This window comes from Pocillopora verrucosa, chromosome 10 (assembly GCF_036669915.1).
Source record: "Pocillopora verrucosa isolate sample1 chromosome 10, ASM3666991v2, whole genome shotgun sequence".
Classification (NCBI taxonomy): domain Eukaryota; kingdom Metazoa; phylum Cnidaria; class Anthozoa; order Scleractinia; family Pocilloporidae; genus Pocillopora; species Pocillopora verrucosa.
In genome coordinates, this window is record NC_089321.1 from 9,718,969 (window position 1) to 9,739,270 (window position 20,302).

At 37.7% G+C, this 20,302-nt stretch overlaps 2 protein-coding genes across 4 annotated transcripts; both read left to right on the top strand.

Moving 5' to 3' along the window:
- The first annotated feature begins 306 nt into the window (after positions 1-306).
- LOC131799220 (uncharacterized) lies at positions 307-9,894 on the top strand. Of its 2 annotated transcripts, none has more exons than XM_059116931.2 (12): positions 307-682; positions 2,525-2,595; positions 3,374-3,460; positions 3,563-3,641; positions 4,153-4,232; positions 4,435-4,546; positions 5,289-5,347; positions 5,642-5,761; positions 6,373-6,458; positions 6,965-7,056; positions 7,992-8,078; positions 8,259-9,894. In XM_059116931.2, exons 1-12 carry the CDS (start codon positions 586-588, stop codon positions 9,071-9,073), a joined length of 1,785 nt encoding a protein of 594 aa, XP_058972914.1. In that variant the 5' UTR covers positions 307-585; the 3' UTR covers positions 9,074-9,894. The 2 variants fall into 2 exon arrangements, with proteins under 2 accessions (XP_058972914.1, XP_058972915.1); XM_059116932.2 differs by lacking the exon at positions 307-682 and adding an exon at positions 720-1,180.
- A 1,917-nt stretch (positions 9,895-11,811) lies between these two features.
- On the top strand, positions 11,812-19,231 carry LOC131799158 (chondroitin sulfate synthase 2). Of its 2 annotated transcripts, XM_066173731.1 has the most exons (9): positions 11,812-11,839; positions 12,565-13,883; positions 14,849-15,077; positions 16,430-16,563; positions 16,817-17,040; positions 17,279-17,542; positions 17,971-18,166; positions 18,571-18,786; positions 18,931-19,231. In XM_066173731.1, exons 2-9 carry the CDS (start codon positions 12,879-12,881, stop codon positions 19,156-19,158), a joined length of 2,496 nt encoding a protein of 831 aa, XP_066029828.1. In that variant the 5' UTR covers positions 11,812-11,839; positions 12,565-12,878; the 3' UTR covers positions 19,159-19,231. The 2 variants fall into 2 exon arrangements, with proteins under 2 accessions (XP_066029828.1, XP_058972823.2); XM_059116840.2 differs by lacking the exon at positions 11,812-11,839 and having other exon boundaries at positions 12,491-13,883.
- Positions 19,232-20,302: the final 1,071 nt, after the last annotated feature.

Here is a 20,302-nt window from a genome sequence, read left to right on the forward strand (position 1 = left end):
ACTCTCAACTGCCTTGATGGGAGAAACTTGTCTCGCCCTTTCTTTCACGTCGTTCCTCCCTCACTGATTTTGTTCCAATTATTTCACTCATGTATTGGTGGCAATCTGATCATAGCAACTGATGGTACGCCCACTCACTCTTATGAGCATGTCTGTGTGTATAAAGCTAAGATACCCATTCACTTTGAGTTACCCCTACACTGGTTTGATTCGAACCGCGCCTCCTGAAGCAGAGATTTTGCACGCGCCTAGCGCGCGGTCAAATGGAGGGCGCTCGCAAGAGTTCTGGGTAATTGAGGAGCCTTTTGTTCGAATCTGTAATGGAATGATTACAAAAGTCTGTACTGTTCTGGAAAAAGACGTCCCGCTAATTAATAAGAAATTACAACGGATAAATCTTTTTCTAGAGATGAAGTAAACTTTACGTTGGCATCGATCGAAGCGACGGAGGATTGCGCTATCTGACGGATTGTTAGAAATTGGGTCAACATGGAATACTTAATTAACTGCCGTTTTACAATACTTTGAGACTTCCTGATCTGTTTGTGCGGTCTTTGATGTAGAACAGAAACTTTTTGTTTGGAAATGGAAAGAGTACTGAACATTCGCAGACCACCGGAACAGAGCCAAAATGGATTATCGAGAGCTTCAAAAATATTTCTCGGCTGTGACATTTTCCAAGGTAAAGTTTGTATTTCACAATCTAACGTTCGATCGAGTTTATCAAATTTTCAGCTTACATGGATGGCTGAAGATCAAAACATCCCCATGGTCCATTTACTACGCTACTGTATTTTTATTTTTGGGATCTTATTTAAGTCTGTCGCCAACTAAGCAAATTTGCTACAAGTACACGCTTGCGATGTATCACAGCGCAAGGATCTTTACTTCAGTAAACAGAGTCTGATGTGACCCTAAAGATGTTGTTGCGTGTTTAACCTCATGGGGCTAATTTAAACCGGATTGATCGTGAAAACCTGATTACGCCTGATAAAAATTTTCCCCTAAGCACTTGAAAAATGTCCACTTCCTCTGGTGTCGCATCGAAAGCTCTAATGGTACAAACGATTATGATTTTAACTAAGATCCTTAAAGCAAACAAAAGGGTATCCTTGAAGAATCAATGGAAACCGCTTGAACGCTTACACCGGAGGTTATTTATAAGAAGTTTCTTAAAGAGGTACGAAAAATTTATTAGCCATTGAACTTTGAGCTTGGTTGCAAAAAGGGAATACGAAGCATCGTGTCGCACGTAGCCTATGGATATTTGTGTCGGGAATTACGAATTACGATTAATGGTTAACTTTAGGAACCTGTTACATCGATGAACTATCGAGTTGGAGTTTAGCTATATTTCAATTTCTTGTTTTGTAAATTATTGATGCTGGAGAAAAATACCCGATTGTTCTTTGTCTTTTTTTTCAATTTTTATTCACAAGAATTGTTCTCCAGGTTTTGCTTCAACGCATTCAGCTGATTAACTGTAACCTGAACAATATTTGTTTCTGGGCAGCCGCCAATTTATTCTCTGTGGCCGTTATTAGTTGTATAGTTCAATTGTGAAATTGTGTAAGGTCAAGTTTGACAATTTTTCAGTTTCTTCTAAATTGCCATGACAAGAGCTAATTCCCGGCAAAATATTGAATAAAATCATATGACAATAAAGAGGGCAGGTGATGTTTGCATTATTTCCATAGAGCTGAAATTAATATTTTTAATGACTAGTTGGGTGGTTAATTAAACACACTGATCATAGGGGCAGATCTACTCTGAAAAAAAAAAACTCGATTACGGTGATGTTTTTTGATGACTTAATTTTTAGGTCATAACAATTTCTGTTTCATGTTATGATTAAGTCAACCATTAGGTTGCCAACAGTTTCACTTGCTTTGTTATTGCATCTGTGTCCTAATTTAAATTTTTTTGATGCTAGTCAAGAGGCAGGTGTATTTTAGACTTGAATGAAAAGTGTTAATATTTTTCCAAGCTCGTTTAGTAAGCTAAATTTTATTGACTTTGGACAAAATTCCCAAATTAAAAGGTAAATTGCATGCTGAGAACCAAGTTTAAAATTTGTTTTGGCAAATTACGTGAAATTATATGAAAATTCTGTGAAAAAAGAGAGCTATTTTTTTTTCATTGCCTGTGATTAAGAAAAAAGGAAGATCTTTCATGCAATTTTGATATTAAGAAGCTGTAATCAGGAGATGTTATTTTTTAATATAATTTATTATGTTTGGCACAAACTCATAGTAATAAGTATTTCATGACAAGTTAGCCAACCTTTTAGCTTTCAACAGTCTATGAAATAATGAAGGCTAGAAAGATTTCCCAAAAAATCTTGAATCACCACTTTATTGTTAGAGTTCAGTGACAATTATCAAACTATTTTCAATACTATTCACAATTATTTTGTGGATTTCTGCAATTTGTTCATAATATTTAAGAGCATATATGTCTTGTGAAAAATTCATACTTATCTATTACAATTTATCATTCTCATTTTTTTTTGCACTGTTTGTAGTCGTTGCTGTTGTGGTATTTCAAGGTTTGATGATAGCTCTCGGAGACTTCAGTGCATATAATAATACTGAGGTGTGTATAAATAAGTGTAGATCAGCATTCAGTTGAAAGGATGGATGGAATTAAACAAAGGGAATTTTGAAATGATATCAAACTCTCCTTAGTCCAAGTTAATGAACTAGAGGTCAGGGGCCCATTTCTCAAAAGTCCCAGTAACTTAACTCTTTAACTCCCATGAGTGACCAAGACAGAACTTCTCCTTACTACATCTTACAATATCAAGCAGACAAGTGATGAGAATAAAGAAAAATATCAATTATGGGATTACTAATTGATCCAATACCAAATTCTCCAAACTAACATAATGAGAATCATTTGACAGACAGTAAGGAGAATTACTAATGAGATCTTGGGAGTTAAAGGGTTAACAGGAACAAAACCATATTTTAAAATCAAAATTGGAACAATAGAGAAGCAGTTTGTGGCTTCTCAACCTGTCCATTTTGTTTCTTTAGCTGATAGTTTTTTGTATTGTTTTCAAAACCCCCATCTGAAATGAAAATTAGAACAGTTTCATGGGCCTGTTAAGTAACCAGTACTTTCAAGAAAAGGACCTAGGTCCCAGTTGTTTGAAGTGTGGATAATGCCATCCACCAGATAAATCTTTTAATCCTCTGGATACCAGAGTAGGTTTTGTGAACACCTATCTGATGGATAATGTTTTAACCATTGAATAATGTTATTCTCCCTTTGAACCCCAGGGCCTTGAAACATTGTGTAAGCAGATAACTCTGATTTGTCTTGCATGAAGCTGAAGAAAATCTAACTGTTCTTTGTTTCTGTGTTACAGCACCCTGGAATGGGACCTGGGAGAAGGATTTATATGGCCATATACATGGGTGCAGTTGTGTACACATGTTTTTTGTGTTTATTCGCAGTAAGTCATTGGAGGATTTTCTGTTATGTGTTTGGTTACCTTTGAGAAAAAGTAGTCAGTTGTTATGTAACAGAATGTTCAATAATTTCCTTTCTTTGACAGGTCAAAAGACAGAACTTTATGGAAATTATAGCATTTGACTTGCAGAACTTTGCCTTCGTTACTTATAGCTTCATTCAGTGTAAGTCATGGGCCTTTTCCTTTTTTCCTTCTGTGTGGCTCAACCCTTTTACTTCCTGAAGTGATAAACATGTAACTTCTCCCTACAACAACCATACATTATCTTACTAACAGGTAATGAGAATACTTAATCTCATCAGGCAGAAGTTATCTTGATCTAGCACCAAATTCTTGTAACTTATTTACAAGAAAATGTGTAGCAGCTACAGGGGAGAATATTATATTTATTAACAATCAGATGTTGGCAGTTGTAGGGTTTAAGGGAATAGTTAAGTTTTTTAAAAGGCAAGATATGAAAAAGTTTCTGCTTTAACAACCCTTGTATTTTTTTTTATTGTCATTGTAAGTTATTTTTTAACAATAATATTCTGCTTTTCAATCATTTTATTTGAGTTTTGCACTCAATCAAAAAAATCCTCAGATTTCTCATTCCCTATCTCAAAAACAAAACTGTTTTTCTACAAGAAAAAATCTGATAGCTATTTTATTTTTGTTTTTTTTGTTTTTTTCAGTATATCATGTTAGATTCAAGACATACAATGGATTAAGAACAAGTAAAAATGATGCCCTTCCAAAAATTGTTTTAGCAAATGTAAGTCTGCAGGTTTTTTTGTTTCCAAGTTTATTTCAATTTGTGTCTACACCTCTGATTAACAATCCTCTGCACCCATAGCAGGCCTTCTCTGTATGCATTGCAGGCCTATCATCACCAACATTACCTTCTTATCAATGGAATAACTTGTTTTAAATCAAATTTTTTAAATGGATTTTCATTCCAAATATCCTTTTTTCAGGCCAGTGCTCTTCTGTTGCTCAATGTTGTATTTACATACCTCTCATACAAGCTGTACATGGAGTTTGGATGGAAAATCTATAAGAGAGTTCGTTTCAACATCAGACTCAGAGGTAAGAGTTTTTACTGAATTATTTTACTAATTTTACTGAAAAAATTTTACTTAATTTACTTAATAGCTTGTATGCTGGATTCAAAAGGAAGAGATTTGGCTTCATACACAAGTGGAGTGATTATGTTGTGTTCTTAGATAAAATACTTAACCCTTTCACTCCCATGAGTGACCAAGACCAAATTTCTCCTTACAAAGTCAATACAATATCAATCAGATAAGTGTTGAGAATAAAGAAAATATCAATTTGTAGTTAACTAGTTGATCCAACACTAAATTCTCTGAACTAACATGATAAAAATTGTATGGCTGACAGAAAGGAGAATTAAAAGTTTTATCTGGGAGTTAAGGGGTTAACTCTCAGTGCCTCTCTCCACCCAGGAATGTAAATTGGTTCAAGAGAAGTGTATAAAGGAATTTGTGATGAAATATAAAGGGTGGGGGGGGGGGAGGGGAGGTAACCTGCCTAGGATGAGCATCCTATGGGGGGAGGGTTAAGAGTAATAATACTCCCTTTCACATTACGTTAGGGAAACCAAGATAATGATGGCTAGATAGCCATTGAGGCTTACAGGCTGACTTTACCTTTTACAACCACTGCTAAATATTTGTAATCTTTTTTTCAATGGTTCCAGTAGCAACCCACGAGAAATTGTGTCGTCCTGTGTCGGTTGCATTCTTTAATCCTCTTCAATTATCTTTGTGTTGAACTCTATTTTATGAATGCTTTTCTGTTTGAACAGGAATTTATCAAATCTATGAAGTGTTATCTTGCCTTTTGAAAATGGAGGTTTTGTATTGGGTGAGTGAGTCTAAACCCTTTCACTTCTTAGATGTAGGTATCGATTCTCCACATGACCTTCCATATCTTTCTAATAATTTTAGATCTGAGAATTTGATAAGAAATCAAGAAGAGGTGGACAAAGATGACATTACTTTTTTTTAGCAGACTTCCTCCCTACTTTCATGCCTCACACTTTGTGATCTCCTTGCACTTGCCTTGCATTTAATACAACTTACCTGTAAAATGTATTAAAAAGGATCCTTGGCTTGCATTATAATGATTCAATATGTATCTCTTTTTTCCTTCAAATAGGGAATGTTTGCCATTGTTCACAGTCTGGTTCTATTGCGTGACTCGCATAACATCCTCTATGTTATGAGCATGACATTTATACCATTAACATTTATATATGCTGGTATAGGTTATTACGCGGTGAGTGAAATACAATGTTATATATCACATATAAATCTAGTAACAGCCTACCTCATCATAGAACTCTCTGAAGTTCATTTTGTGGCAGAGTATCTAAGAGCACTGGATCTGAAATTCATTGTCAGGATTCGTTATTGGGAATCAGATTTTTTTTCTTTGTTCCACACTCAAGACTAGAAGGATTACATATTTCTTACATTTTTGTATTTCTTTAACCCTTTACACCCTATCATCAGTATGCATATTCTCCATACTGTTCTCTGTACATTTCCTAAGGTGCTGACAAGGAGAATTTGCTTATCAATCAAGAGCCTCTTTAATTGGTGATCATTTCCTATTGTAAGGAGAATTAGATGGTAATCACTCTTAGGGGTCATAGGATTAAGTTCTGTGGTAGAGCATCAGAGTATGGACTTTGAAAGTCTAGATTAAGATTCTCGCAAGAACTCGGATTTTGCACACTTGTCCCACACACAAGAAGAGGAACCTTTTTCTTTTTGCATTATAGTTCTTCCTGAAGATCATTCTTTTCAAGTGTTGATGACATTCACATGAATTATTTGTTGAAGTATATTTAGGTTGATGTACTCTAACTTGTTTTTTGTTAACAGGTACGCCATGAGAACAGAGCGCTTATGCTATTTTTCCTGACTTGGACATTGGGTGGGATTGGTTACTTTTTGTATAAACTTTATGGGTAAGTATGGAAATGGTGGATGGTGCAGGGATGAGAGTGCTTACTTAACACCACTGTGATTGGAGTTTCATTCCCAAACCTGGAATCACATAATGTTGGTTCGCATTCTTGCCCCAAGGTTTTTTTTTTTTTATCTGGTTCTCTTGTTTTCCTCCACCAACAAACTCAACACTCCAAATGCCAAAAAGTCTGGGAATACTGGAGATAGCCTGTGGTTGAGGTTAATATTGGTTCCCATCGTTGTTTTTAGGGTTTTTTTTCTCTCAGCTCTCAATTTCCCATTTCATTTTGATCTGGAAAACAGTGGACAAAGAGCCACCTGATAGAATTGCTGCTGCCAAATGGAATCAATTTTCTTTTTTCGTTGAGCGGTTCTTTAAAACTACATTTAATAAATTTGAATTACATGCCAGACTTGAGGTCAAATAGTAATCTAGTGAGGCAGTGATAGTGGGCCAGATGGGGTAAAAAATTCATGCTTTGCTTGTAATTCTTGATCCCTGCAGGTTTGTTACTCGCACTTGCAATGGCTGTCCAGAGTTTGAAATTGATGGAAAAGACATCCCTGATGAGGCCTTTATGCATTTTGTATACTTAGGTAGGGTTTATACATGTGTGCAAGTTCGAATCCTATCATTATGGTATACTGGAATAATAGTTTTTATTGCACAGTTTGCAATTTCGTATCATCAAATTCATTTGCACGAGCGTGCCTCATATTCCTACTTGCACTCTTATGAGGTATGTATACCCTGTAGAGGAAATTTTCTCTTTATTTACTGATACTGATAATCTTATGAGGCGAAGTGCACTTAGGGATTGTTAATATTGATTCAACTCACCATCTCTTTTCTGAATGGTCTAAAGCGTACAGTGAATTTTCGAAATCAGTGCCTGGGACGTCTTCTAGCTGCAGATTATACAATAATCATTTCAAGGTCACTCAGGGTCACGGGTAATCATGTCATGTATGACCGCAGTGCATGATTTCAAAGGGTAATCAATTTCGCGCGATTTGTGTTGCTTGCTAATTGTATATTTTTACACGGTAAGAAATAAATTATCAATTCCACTTCCTGTCGTGACCACTTTATTTCCGTTCATTGTATAATAAAACAATTATTAGAATAGGTTCGTGCGATATCTAGAACAATCAAAGTCGCGATAAGGGTTATCAGCTTCGGCCTTCGACTTAAGCAATCCACTACAGCCTTCTTTCACATCCAATCAGCATTTAAGTATTTTTTTCCTCCATGTAATGTTATAAAACATTTAAACTTCTGCATTAAAAAGTAATGAAGCAATTGGTCCATGCGTCAACCGTGGATGCCGCTAGAATCTAACGATAAGCTTTCCACCATCATGCATCAACTCAAGACTCACGAAGCTTGAGTTGTTCTCAGTTTTGCCTTGTGCAACTCTTACGCATCTATAGTTCTTCCCAAACTTCCCGCTTTCTTCATATTTCAAGGAGCACACGCTGATGCCTGAACCAACCGTTAATTTCCATCAACCTTTTGTTTTTTTTTCCAGGAGCCATGAATCTTGTAGTTGCTTCAACAATATTTGGCGTAGCAGTAAAAGCCTATCGAAATTTTGGAGGTGGATTAGCGCAGCATTGTAAGTGCTTGAACATTTTCAGAAATTGATTTCTAAAGAATGTCAACACAATGAAATTGAAATTTTTCTCCCTCTTTCTACCATTCCTTTTTACATACCTCTTACAGAAATCTCTCCTCATTCCTTCATTGTACTTAATTCTACAGTCTCAAACATAATTTGCAATGGTTCACTCAACAGTCCGCCAAAAAAAGAAACCCCAAATGAAGTATTCAGCGCGGCTAAGCCTGGGACGAGCGAGTCATTGTTACCCAGAGGAGAGCGTGATTTCTGTTACGTCATACGACAGCGCAATTGATGAGTTCGCTGAGAGTGTTCGATTGGACAGAGGCATTTTACGCGCTGCTCATGCAGCTTTACCACTACTGGCCGGTAACGGTCACCTTCGGGTTGACCAACGCAGTTGTAGTCTTCCAAATTTGCTATCGGATTCGACGCCAAGGCCTACCTCTTTTCCAGGCCCTTCCGAGGGGGGTATGAATTTGCTGAGAGACCGGCTGCAATCAGAGCAGGGGGAAACAGATGTAGAAAAGCTAAACTCTGCAAACCTGGAAAGCATTGCTGAAGAGGAACCAGCTGGAAACTTAGACTCCTATGATTACGGAAGGAAAATAGGATCTGATGAAATTTATCTTCAAGACAGTGAGGCTGCAGTAGACTCGAGTTTTATTCAGATATCAAGAAATGGTGATTTTACTTCTTGGGATCCTAACTCTAATGGTCGTGTAAGTAACGCGGATAGGGTTCGCGCAACTAGAGACGTGGGGAAATTGCCCGAACACAGACAGAACGGCCGTGTTAGAAAAACTCCTATAGAACCAATGGATGAAAATATTACAAATGGATGCGGCTTGCAGTCTGCAAATAACCACGAAGACACTATTGCTGACGATTTTGCGCAAGATTCGTCGATGGAATTTAGGACAGAAAAATCGTCGCATCAAAATGCGCAGATTTATCAGAGAATTGCGCGGCTTCCCGAAGGGGTTGTTTAAGAGCAAGTCACAGAGAGATTTCGTTGGAGCTATCTCACGATAATTCCAGCCAGCAAATAACCACGAAGACAATATTGCTGACGATTTTGCGCAAGATTCGTCGATGGAATTTAGGACAGAAAAATCGTCACATCAAAATGCGCAGATTTATCAGAGAATTGCGCGGCTTCCCGAAGGGGTTGTTTAAGAGCAAGTCACAGAGAGATTTCGTTGGAGCTATCTCACGATAATTCCAGCCATTCATTAGAGATCTTTATATTACAAGACGAGTATGGCTGCGAGTTCGAGCCTGCCTCTTTATTTCGGTAGGTAACGCAATGTCCGTCAAAGCTTAGAGTAAATTGTAAATGTGGAAATTTGAAAAAAAAAAAAAAGAGAGAGATGGTTGTATTTAAACGAATGAAGCTCCTTTTTAATAGAAACAGAATTTTTTTAAAATTCAAATCACCGTTACTGGTTTAATGGGTAGGAATGATCAAGGAACTAGCTGCTTATGGCTGCCTTTTGGAAACTGGTGTCTGCGACGTCTTATTTAAGAATACTCTGAAGATGTAATTTTACAATAATTATTTTCCTGTAAATAACCATGACGTTTTTCTTGTAAAAACATCCTTTCATCGTTCTATATCTGTCGAAATCGTAAATACTCCTCATTTTTAAATTTTCTTTTATTTCGATGCTGTTGTACAGATATTAAGTTTTGTTTTTCACGGTTTCTCTTGTTAGGATCTTTTGTTCGTTCTGTGTTACTTCAATGCCGTGATGGGAATTTGTCTACTTGCAATTAAAGCCATTTTTAATTTTTATTTATTAAAATCAAAATAAACTGAAAAAAGGAGCAGTCTTCTAATGTCCTCGTTCCTGAGACAGAAAGAGGAGTGACCTCATAACGAGGCTAGAAACAGTCTCTTGGAAAGTTGAGGGGGTGGATGGTGGGAGTGTTTATTTTTAGTGCGTGCCATCCAGAACCAAGTTGATGTTGAGAACGGGATTAATTTCGGCATAAAGGTTACAACTGTATTTTTCTCTAATTAAGTGCTTTGTCACGAAAACGCTGTAGCTTCAGAAGAAACCAGTGTGACGTAACATTCCTCTGCAAGGACGAAATGTGTTCTTGATTGTTTAAACGTCAATTCATGTCTTTTCCGTTTAGATTATTGCATGACTCAAAGGTCTGCGTTGTTTTTCCAGCTTTTTCTTTATGCTTTATATAAGTTCAGGTCTCAGCTCAAGTACTAACTACTTTTTTGTTCAGCTCCGAACCCGGTGGGGTCGGGAGAAGGCGGGAGCAAAGTCCGACATGTGTCCAAAGTCTGCTTTGAGAGTAAGGCAGAGAGAGAAGGGCAACAGAATGCACAGGACAATGTAACAGAAATACCGCTGCTTCTACTGCTCATTCTATCATTTATTTCACATTCCCGCTCTCTTTCCTCCCCCCAGAGTAAGTTTCAGCATTTTCGTGAGCGTCAGTTGTTAGTCAGGTCACAGCTACACACAATACAGGTTACTGATAAATTACATCTTGCACCAATGCAAATCAATATTTCCAGCGTCGACTGTTATAACGATGCGAAAGTATTTCCTGTTCAAACAATATATGACACGTGCCCTTCATTAAATCTGTACTCAGTATTTTAAAGATTTGATCTAACACGCGCGCTCTGTATTGACGAGTCCGACTTGAAACCGTTACACTGTCTATAATATCCACTGCTCAGTTTGTCAGTTGAATATCAAGCATGTAAATTTATTTCAAACTTCTTGTTGCTTTTCGTACCATTTTTTGGAAACGCATGCATATGATCGCAGAAACCTCGTCTTGTTTTGATCACGTGGTAAATTTAATGGAAGTGAAACCGAGTAGCTCCGGGGACGAGAGAGGACTACGTCAGATTGAGAAAAAGTCCATAGCCCTCTTTGGTTGCTGTACATCACGCGTCACCCTTTCTGTCAGAAGATCAGTTTTTAGATAGAGACATATATTTGGTAAAAAATTTCCGCACAGCCCAATACTATTGTAAAACAAATTTGTTTTCCCAATGGCAATGTATTGTTTTTGTCATTGTTTCCTTTATCCAAGAACTGAACGCGTTATGTAGTATGGGGCTGAGCGGAATTTTTACCATATATTTTGCTAATTTTCTTATCGACAACTCAAACATTTAAAAACCCTTTTCTTTTCCAAATGTGACTGCAAATATTGATTTTCTTAGCAAATATGAGAAGACTTAATTAAGAATCATTGGAAACTCCATAATTCTTATCCCTAGTAAGATGGCAGTCAATGCTTTGACCGCAGACATTAAACCATAGTTATTTCAGTGTCTTGAAAACAAGAAAAAAAGGGAAAAATAAATATCAGTAATGACGATGATTTGAAATTCTGAGAAAAGAGACAATCAATGGTATATAAAGTGGGATTTTCGGACATAAGAAAAATTTGCCATCCATTGAATTAAGAGACAAAGCGTATGGAATTCGTCTCCGAGGAATCAAAAACACAGCAACAGAACACCTCGGGAAATAGTTTTTAAAACCTGAACTTCAAGGCATATGGATATGTCATTTTAACGAGTTCTCTTTCTAAAGAAAACAGAACAATAAGTGAGTGTAAATGTCTAAATTAATGTTTTATTTAGTCAACCAATCAAATCTAAGCTAGGAGTTTTTCGATATGGTATTTAACACATTTACAATTTACAAAAAACACTCTCGGAGCCTTTTCCTTTGAGGTACTCGACCGTTTACAAGGCACAGATTTTGAAGGTAATTGTGAGAATTGTTGCATTGAGTTTAAGTGTACAATCTTCTTAGAAGAAAACGAATTAAAATTACTTGGAATTCTTTTTCTCCCTTAAATTCACGCTGGTCACACGAAGTCTCCTATTAGCTGTTAGCTTTGAACTTCTTGCAATGAAGAAATCATGGCCGCTCCTCTGCTGGCGCTCGGATGCGGAAAACTACTAGTCTAATGAAGACATCAGTTATGGAGATTCTTTACTGATAGCTTAAAATGTGTTATTTTTTCAAATAATGTTTATGCGTTTACCATATACACTGTAGCTTGCGTAACTGGTGGTTTTGCGCGCTGAAGCTTTTAATCGACGGAGCCGGTAAACCAGCAGCAAGGCCGCGAAAGGCTTGAGATACCTACCTACACGTATTCGCGGTTTCGCCGCAAAATCGCCAGCTACGTAAGCTATATGGAACACTAACAGCTTTGTTTTTCATCTTCGTCATTAACGACAAGCCAAATAATTGTGGTTCAGAATTTTTAGATGCTCTCAATATCAATCTGTAATTTCGCGATTCAAATATACAAGTTTTTGATGCATTGCGAGCCTATGAATGGCTAGCAGCCAAACTTCCTTGCCCCCTCCCGGTAAGGCTGAGCGTTCCCACTTCCACTTCGTAAAGGTTCAGTTCTGTTTATGTTGCCCACCTTCCCTTTAACGTACTCTTTTGTCCATTTTTATGTTTTCTTTCAAAAGGCGAAGATCCAAAGCAAGTTTTCGAACAACTGCTAAAAAAAAAACTGGCAAAATGTAAATCTGCGGGGAAATCACTGCACCTGAGTCAACATCGCCGCAGAAACAAAAGCGCAAGCGATCGACAAGTATCCTATGAAATATTCATCACTTCTACAAACCAATAACGACCGGCAAAATCGCCTCCTTAGCCGCTGCTGTTAAGAGCTGTTAAACAAGAGATTTAATGAGCTCTGATCTATGGTAAATTATTCGAATAATGGTCGAGGGCAAGCTACAGCGTTATAGATACCGTATCAGCTATAGAAGCCCTCGCAATGTCTATGTTTCATCGAAAGAGCCACTCTTTAGAAGAGTTCGATGGAGTTGTTAGTCGTTCCTCCGTAGACGAAACCAGTTATCATTACTCAGGATCAACTTCGTTCAGAAGAAAAATGAAATCTGTCCGTGGGATGCGATTCCGCCCGGTTTTCCCAGCGATAATTGGAGTTAGCTTAGGATTTGCGTTATCAATGTTCTATATTCCTGTTGTGGAACAGCAATGTTTGTACGATTTAGAAGAGTCACAAGTTTTGATTTTGGGTCGCCAACAACCTGGTATGTCTGACACGAGTGAAAAGCGAACTGAAGAATCAAAGCCGGTTGTTCACAACACAGTACCGCCGAAAGTCACACACTTTAGTTATGGGTTACGGCCATTTTACGTTGCTAGCGAACTCGGCCATAGAGATAAATTACTTGTTGGTATTCTAACTACTGAGGAAAATATTGACTCGCTGGTGCTTGCTGTGAATAACACATGGGGGCCTTTACTACCAAAAATTATATTCTTCACTCCGTTCTCGAGAGATGTTGACTTTTCGGAAAAATACAACAAAGTGTTGGGTCTACCAATAGTTCAACTTGCCGACGTGGAAGATGAGAATTTTTCCAAAACAAAATTGTCTTTTAAAATGTTGAAATACATGTACGATCATTATGCTAACAATTATGAATGGTTTATGCGTGTCGAAGACTCCATGTATCTAAAACCAGAGAAACTTCTCGAGTTGCTCAATAGCGTGAACAGTTCAAAGGATGTTTATCTTGGCCGTCCAGGATCATACAGGGCGAAGGGAGGAGACAATGGAGATGATAATTTGTACTCTAATGATAAGTATTGTTATGGTGGTACAGGAATTGCTCTTTCAAGAAGTGCTTTGATGAAACTTGCCCCTCATTTGGAAAACTGCCTAGAGAACGCATTGACGGAACAAGAAGACGTAGAGCTCGGCCGATGCCTTTTGAAGAATGTCCAATTGCAATGCACATGGAGTTATGAGGTGGAAAGACATTGTAGTTAATTAATGTTTTTGATTGTGTCGTGTTTGCCTAATCGGGGCTATAAATTGATTATATTTAATGGTGATAATTGATTCTCGGGATTTATTTAACATCAACCATTATTTCTATGGTGATCAGTTAGGGATCATTTCACTTCCTGTTACCTATAAAAATAGGGGGTACATCGATGGATTCGATGGATGACAAACTTAACCTCACAGGGGGCATTTTTCTTTTAGGAAAATGTTCAACTTAATCAAAGTTGCTGTTAAACTGTTACACTGCTATGCTATTTGGCAACCTAAAATTGGAAATTGGTCATACAGACAAAAATGGAGCGGAAATTCCTAAATGAACAGCACTTTTGCAATATTACATGACCTATGTTGAAGTCAAAACCGCCAAGGCTAATGAGAAACAAGGAAGTCATAGCCGTATTTTGTATACAACTGGTTATCGTATTGAAAATTATGGCTATAAACACTAGGTTGTAAAAACATTCTATCTTGTTGCATGATCACAGGACCTGCCAAATTGGCAACTGGCAACTTTCACTAGGAATTTCAGCTGTTTTCGGTACCTCAGACAACCCCCCCACCCCCCCCCCTCAAGGCAACTTTAGAGAGCTTTTATGTAGATATGGGAGTTGTAATGGCTTTCTCCACACCAGTATCTTTCATATGTTCAACCTTCAAAATCATCTCAGGGTAGGAAGTTGTTTGGTGGATATTTCATGTCATTCCACACATCAAAATATACAAGTTGACACTTGATTGGAATGCAGAGTATTCTAAATGACTGAAGAGGATCAATTTTTAAAGCATTTTATTTTGCAGGATGTTTCCTCTGTGGGAATATATCTTTGCCAATATAGGACAATCTGCAAAATTTGTAGATTGTACCAAAAACCTACAAGAGTCTCACACTATGTAGAAGTTTGACTGTGTTTTATGCTTTCTTTTAGGCAGAAGATCTCTTTTATCATTTCCCCAAAGACAATGGTGAAACCAAGATCATAAATCTCATCAAAGAAAGGAGAATGGCTCGTACCATCTCCCTGCATCCCGTCAGCAATCCACTCCTCATGTATAAAATTCATCGCTACTTCGCTGAGCTAGAGCTGAACAAAACATTTGTTGAAACAAGAACTCTTCAGAATGCAATTAAAGATATGCTACCATATTTACCAGAAGGTAAGTTATCGATAAACATTTGTGTTCCTGGAAAGCTGAATGATTTAAATACTGTAATGAAGATCTTGCTACAAGTTATTTGCAAATGAAAGCTTTGGTAGAAAATGGCCATATATAATTTTTGTTGCCCAGTTTTACTTTTTTTCAGGTGGGAACTAAGTTTTTCAAGAATGACTTGTCTGGATATAAAAATAATTTTTTTTCTTTTTTTTTCCCATAAAATTTAATATTATATTTTTAAGGAATAACTTTTGCAGAAAGGCACTGTTTTACAAACTTTTGTTTGTATTAAACAATTTTTCCAAGGGTAATTACGTAACCAATTTCAAAGCCATGTTATTTGGAATTCAATAAATGAAGATATGAAAAGTTCAATATCATCCTCTTTCAAGTGCAGATTAAAAGCAGCACCATCTTACCAACAGTTCTTAGTTCATTATCTGTATGTTTGTAGCAGTATGTCTTCTGACTTCTATCTTTCACCCTTCAAATATATCTTGGTTGCAATATGTGAGAAATATATCAAGATGTGTTTGTTATTAACTTTATTTGGGTGCATTACAGTTTGCTAGTATTGTACAATCTCTGTATTTGCTCTCACTTTGACAGTAGCTCTGAAAAACAATAATAGTTTAAGATAATAGGAGAGGAGTCGTTAACAATATTACTCTCCAGCTGTCAAATGCCCGAGGGACCAGTATTCTTAAGAATTTGTATTCCTGTGAAAATACAGGTATATGGAAATGGTATTGATTTCATGGAAGGAAGCAAAAATGTGTTAAAAGTCTTTGACTTTTGCCTTGCAGCTATTTTCCTGTTGAATTATGGGAAATCTCTTTTTTTTTTTCACTTGATTGTGTCAAAATTTGAATACAAGCCTAGGAACAGAATTGTTTAGATCATATTGTGCTTGAAAATCAAGTATCTTCATCAGAAGTTTTTTGATATCCGGCAATATTATATCTGTACTTTAATCTTGATATGGAACTTATCTTTTGGTATGTGGTGTACGTGTGTTGTAAAAATAAATTCATGATATTGGATGGTTGTCACAAGTCAGGAAAGACAAATTTCTTCAAGGTTTTGGAAAAGTCAGGCAAAAAGTGAAATTTCAAGTGAAGTCAAAACTACATATTTGCTCCGTTGAGTGACAAATTTCATAAAAGCAAACTTGGAATGTGGGCCCGATTTAACTAGAGTTTCGTGAGATGAAGGAAATCATGATATATTTGTGACGTGATGAGATACGTGATACTCCAAATTAGGGGACGGGGAGAACCTGCCAAGATGAAATTAGGCTAAAATGTAAATCAGGTGAAACTGGATGAATTTTTTTTTTTTGGTATGTTCAGGTGTTCCAGAAAAGAGACCATTATGGCCGATTGGTTTCCGTCAACCGTTTAAACCTCAGTCGCGTTTCGAGGTGTTGCAATGGGAATATTTCACAGATACGTCAAGTTACGGATTCACAGAGGTCAATCCTAAGGTAAATTTAGTAAACTGTAAGATCCTGTATTTTCTTTGTATTTTCTCTCGAAAGTTCTGATTGGTTGATGAGAAAACTTACGCCACGTTTTCACCAAATCTGATTGAAAAAGTAATTTGAACTCGCGCGCTTTGGCGCCTCATGACGCAGGTGTTTCATTGTGTGTGTTGTAGAGGTTTCTTCTGATTGAAAGTTGCTATGGTTTCGCACGTGATTAAAAACCGCTTTAAGCCGCCCCCTCTTCTTTCTAAAGGTACCTTTGCAGGGGGATTACAAGAAAGACGTCGAGGACGTCAAAGAAACGGCCATCAAAATGTTGACACGAGAATACTCTAACGTAAACAAGCAGTTCCTTCTGATGAATGGCTACCGACGAGTTGATCCAAGAAGAGGAGCTGAGTACATCCTGGATATTGGAATCAAACCAGGTGCTGCGGAGACCAGGGGAACTGGGAAAGAGGCAGATATGACCATCAGGTGTGGTAAAATGCCCTATACCATAAACTCTCTAACAGGGATCGGGAGCGGAGGGACTTTTTGATATCCTAGGGATTTTAGATGGGGGATTTATTAGTGAGGGAGAGGATAATTTGAGAGGAAGGGCTTCTAAAAGAAATTCAGTTACTCATAGATACCAAATTTTCTCTCATTTGGTCATTTTTAGAGGTATTGTGACCTCATTAAATTCATTGCTTTTTCAACAATTTTTATTCAGACGAGTTCATCTTCTGAGGCCGTACACCACGGTGGAAAATATCCTAATGCCGACTGCTATCGAGCAACGTGGAATCCACCTCGTTCTTCCCGTCCTTCGGAACGACACCAAAAGATTGGATGACTTTTTTCAGATGTATCAGAAAGTTTGCTTACAGACTGGAGAAAATGTGGTACTACTCACTGTATTTGTGAATGTTAGGGACGCAGGCCAAGAGAAAAACAAAGAGGACATATTTGCTGATGGAAAAGCGATTATTGCACGGTAAGTCGTAAACTACACGTCGTGTAGTCCATTTAGTCAATCGCTGATCCACAAAGAGAGCCTCTTTGCCACTTATTACCAATAAGGAGTACGCTGAATTTGCGTGGCTTTATAATCTTTGGCTTATCCAGGATTCTGTTGCGCTAAAGCGATGAAGCAAGTAGAGTGTTAGGATTGCCTCTTCCTTCCCTTGACGGGGTGATAGTCCATTAATGGTTATCATATATCCCACACCTCTCCACCCTTTAGCAGTTCGTAAAGTTTACCAGACAGCTCGCCGAACCCATATCTCTCCAGGGTGGAAAGAGGCACTTTGAAATTTAAGTGTCTTGCCCGAGAACACAGCGCAATGACCCGGCCAGGGGTCGAACCCAGACCCCACAACCAAGAGTCTAGCGCGCTAACCTACTCGTCTTCTTTAAATGCAGGTACAAACAGAAATACACTTGGGCGCAGTTGCCGTGGATACAGATCGGAGTCAAGTACAACTCCCTTACGTTGCTCATGGACATTGTTACCATGAAGCTTCCAGCCAATGCACTGATCTTTCTCGCAGCTCTTGAAGTCGAGTTCAACGTAAATTTTCTTAGCAGGTGCAGAGTGAATGCACTTAGTGGTGAGCAGGTGAGTCAAATTTCCGTCTCCTATGATCTAAGACCATTACGGACGACAATGTCTCCCAAAATACTCAGGAGCAACCTCGACGTTGTTCCGATAATTTCCGACCATCAAACGACCAGGCACGAAAAGGTTCCGAACATACTAGGTTTTTTCCGACGATCCACGAAAATTCAACGTTTAAGTACGAAATGTATTCGGGAATATCAGGGAACAAGCTCGATGTACTTCCGATGCCAAGTATAACTACCAGCAACGAACATGTCTCCGAGAACACCAACGAGCAAGCCCGAAGTTTTTCCGATAAGCTAAAACAACTAAGTTTCAACCTCTCTTCCTTTTTGTTTCTTAGGTAACGATTCTTTAAAAATTTACCCGAAGTTTTTTTTTCTAACTCTTTTATTCTTTAGGTATTCTTCCCCATTCCCTTTGCGTATTATGATCCAGCCATCGTATTCCGCCAAGCGAAGATCCCGGATGTAATACCCGTTCATAAGGACACGGGGCACTGGGCACCAGGACCGAGAAAAATGGCTTGTTTCGATAACAAAGACTATAAAGACATTAGGATAAATAGTGACGACTTCCTTAAAGAAGAAAAATCACAAAAATTGCAATTGATGGAGGTAAATTTCGACTAATCCATTTTTTAAGCATTTCTTTTGCAGTTTTTATAGTTATTTAGTCAAACGCGTTTTAGAGTTTGGTTAAATTTTTGTGTTTTTGAACGGTCTCTTTAGTTTAATTTAACTGTCGGATTTCTTCACTAGGTGTTCGCTGCTAGTTCTTTACACGTGTTCCAAGCAGTCGACATTGATTTGAGGAAACGATATGAACAAGTAACATGTGATCCTCATCTTAAAGAAGACGAATACAACACGTGTTTGAAATTCAAGGCAGAAGGCATGGCTTCTCGCTCACAACTCGCTCTCTTAGTGTTTGAGATGGAACAAAAGAGTCAGGGAAATGGAGCCACAGAGTTTCATCAGTTACGTTAGTCACACTCGTTATCAAGTATCCTCATACGCGAATTAGCACTTAATGACTGGCGAAGCTGAGGGGAACAGTTAGAGTCGGAGGGGGGGGGGGGGTAAGGGGAACAAACTCACGGTTTTCCGGAAGGCCAGTTTTTAAGTGTTTTGTTATACCTTACAACTCAATAATAGTACGATGACTGAAAATACATATTTATTTTTCTTGACGCGGGCTGGCACACATACTTGTCGGGGCTGCAAGATGCAAGACCTGGTCAAGTGTGAGTCAAAAATTCAAGTTGTGATACCCCTAGGGAAGGGAGTTTTGACCCATCGCACGTAATACTTTCTCCTCCAATTGGAAAAAGTATTTGAGTTGAGGGGTATAACAACGTCATTTGTCTTCATTTTCTTCTCTTAAAGATTACGCGACATTCACTTTCCACTCCTGAAGAATACGAAACCAAAAATTGCCCACAAATATTTAATTTTTTCCTGGTATTTGAACGGAGTGTATGCATGCAGGTCATGAAGACAAAGCGACGTTCCAATAGTTAGACACATTAATAATAATTAAAAAATGATCGGAATCCAGTGAATTGGATAGTAGTAACGTTCTTGACGAAGCTAGGACATATTGTATTCTCTGATGGGGTCGAAAATATTTTCTTTTCTCGGAAAATGGCTGTGTTACGAAATCACAGATTAAGTATTTGACGACCTCGCTCAAGAATTTGACTTAACATTAGAAGTAGCAGCCCCTGTTAGCATAAGGGGCTATCTTATCGCTATTTCTTTGATGTATTATTATTTATAAAACTCATTTAACGGACAAATTGCTAAGATGCATGTGTGGCTATTTGTAAAGCCTATAAGCACAAAAATTCAAAGATAACACGAAGTACTTATCGACAAATATGAAAAAAGTCACGAAACGCAGATACGTTTAATAGGTAATAATTCTTGCTGTTCATTTTAGGAAACTAGTTTACAATAACAAAAATTATCATGCATTTGAAAAAAAGGTTTTGGTAGTTTTTTTTTTTTTCGACTGGTGACAAAAACAGCTATCATCTCATCTCATAAAAAAAGGTGAGAACTTCTTTGGTACTTAAGTCTAACAACTTCTTTCACAACCTCTTCCAAGTTTAGCCCCGAACGCATATCC

What these genes read in the sequence shown, in the direction of transcription:
- LOC131799220 (XM_059116931.2), top strand. Translation starts at nt 586, where the DNA reads ATGGAAAGAGTACTGAACATTCGCAGACCACCGGAACAGAGCCAAAAT. An exon ending in TACTTATAGCTTCATTCAGT is followed by an intron (nt 3,642 to 4,152) that starts GTAAGTCATGGG and finishes TGTTTTTTTCAG; the next exon opens with TATATCATGTTAGATTCAAG. An exon ending in TTTTTGTATAAACTTTATGG is followed by an intron (nt 6,459 to 6,964) that starts GTAAGTATGGAA and finishes TGATCCCTGCAG; the next exon opens with GTTTGTTACTCGCACTTGCA.
- LOC131799158 (XM_066173731.1), top strand. Translation starts at nt 12,879, where the DNA reads ATGTCTATGTTTCATCGAAAGAGCCACTCTTTAGAAGAGTTCGATGGA. An exon ending in GCTACCATATTTACCAGAAG is followed by an intron (nt 15,078 to 16,429) that starts GTAAGTTATCGA and finishes TGGTATGTTCAG; the next exon opens with GTGTTCCAGAAAAGAGACCA. An exon ending in TCACAGAGGTCAATCCTAAG is followed by an intron (nt 16,564 to 16,816) that starts GTAAATTTAGTA and finishes TTCTTTCTAAAG; the next exon opens with GTACCTTTGCAGGGGGATTA.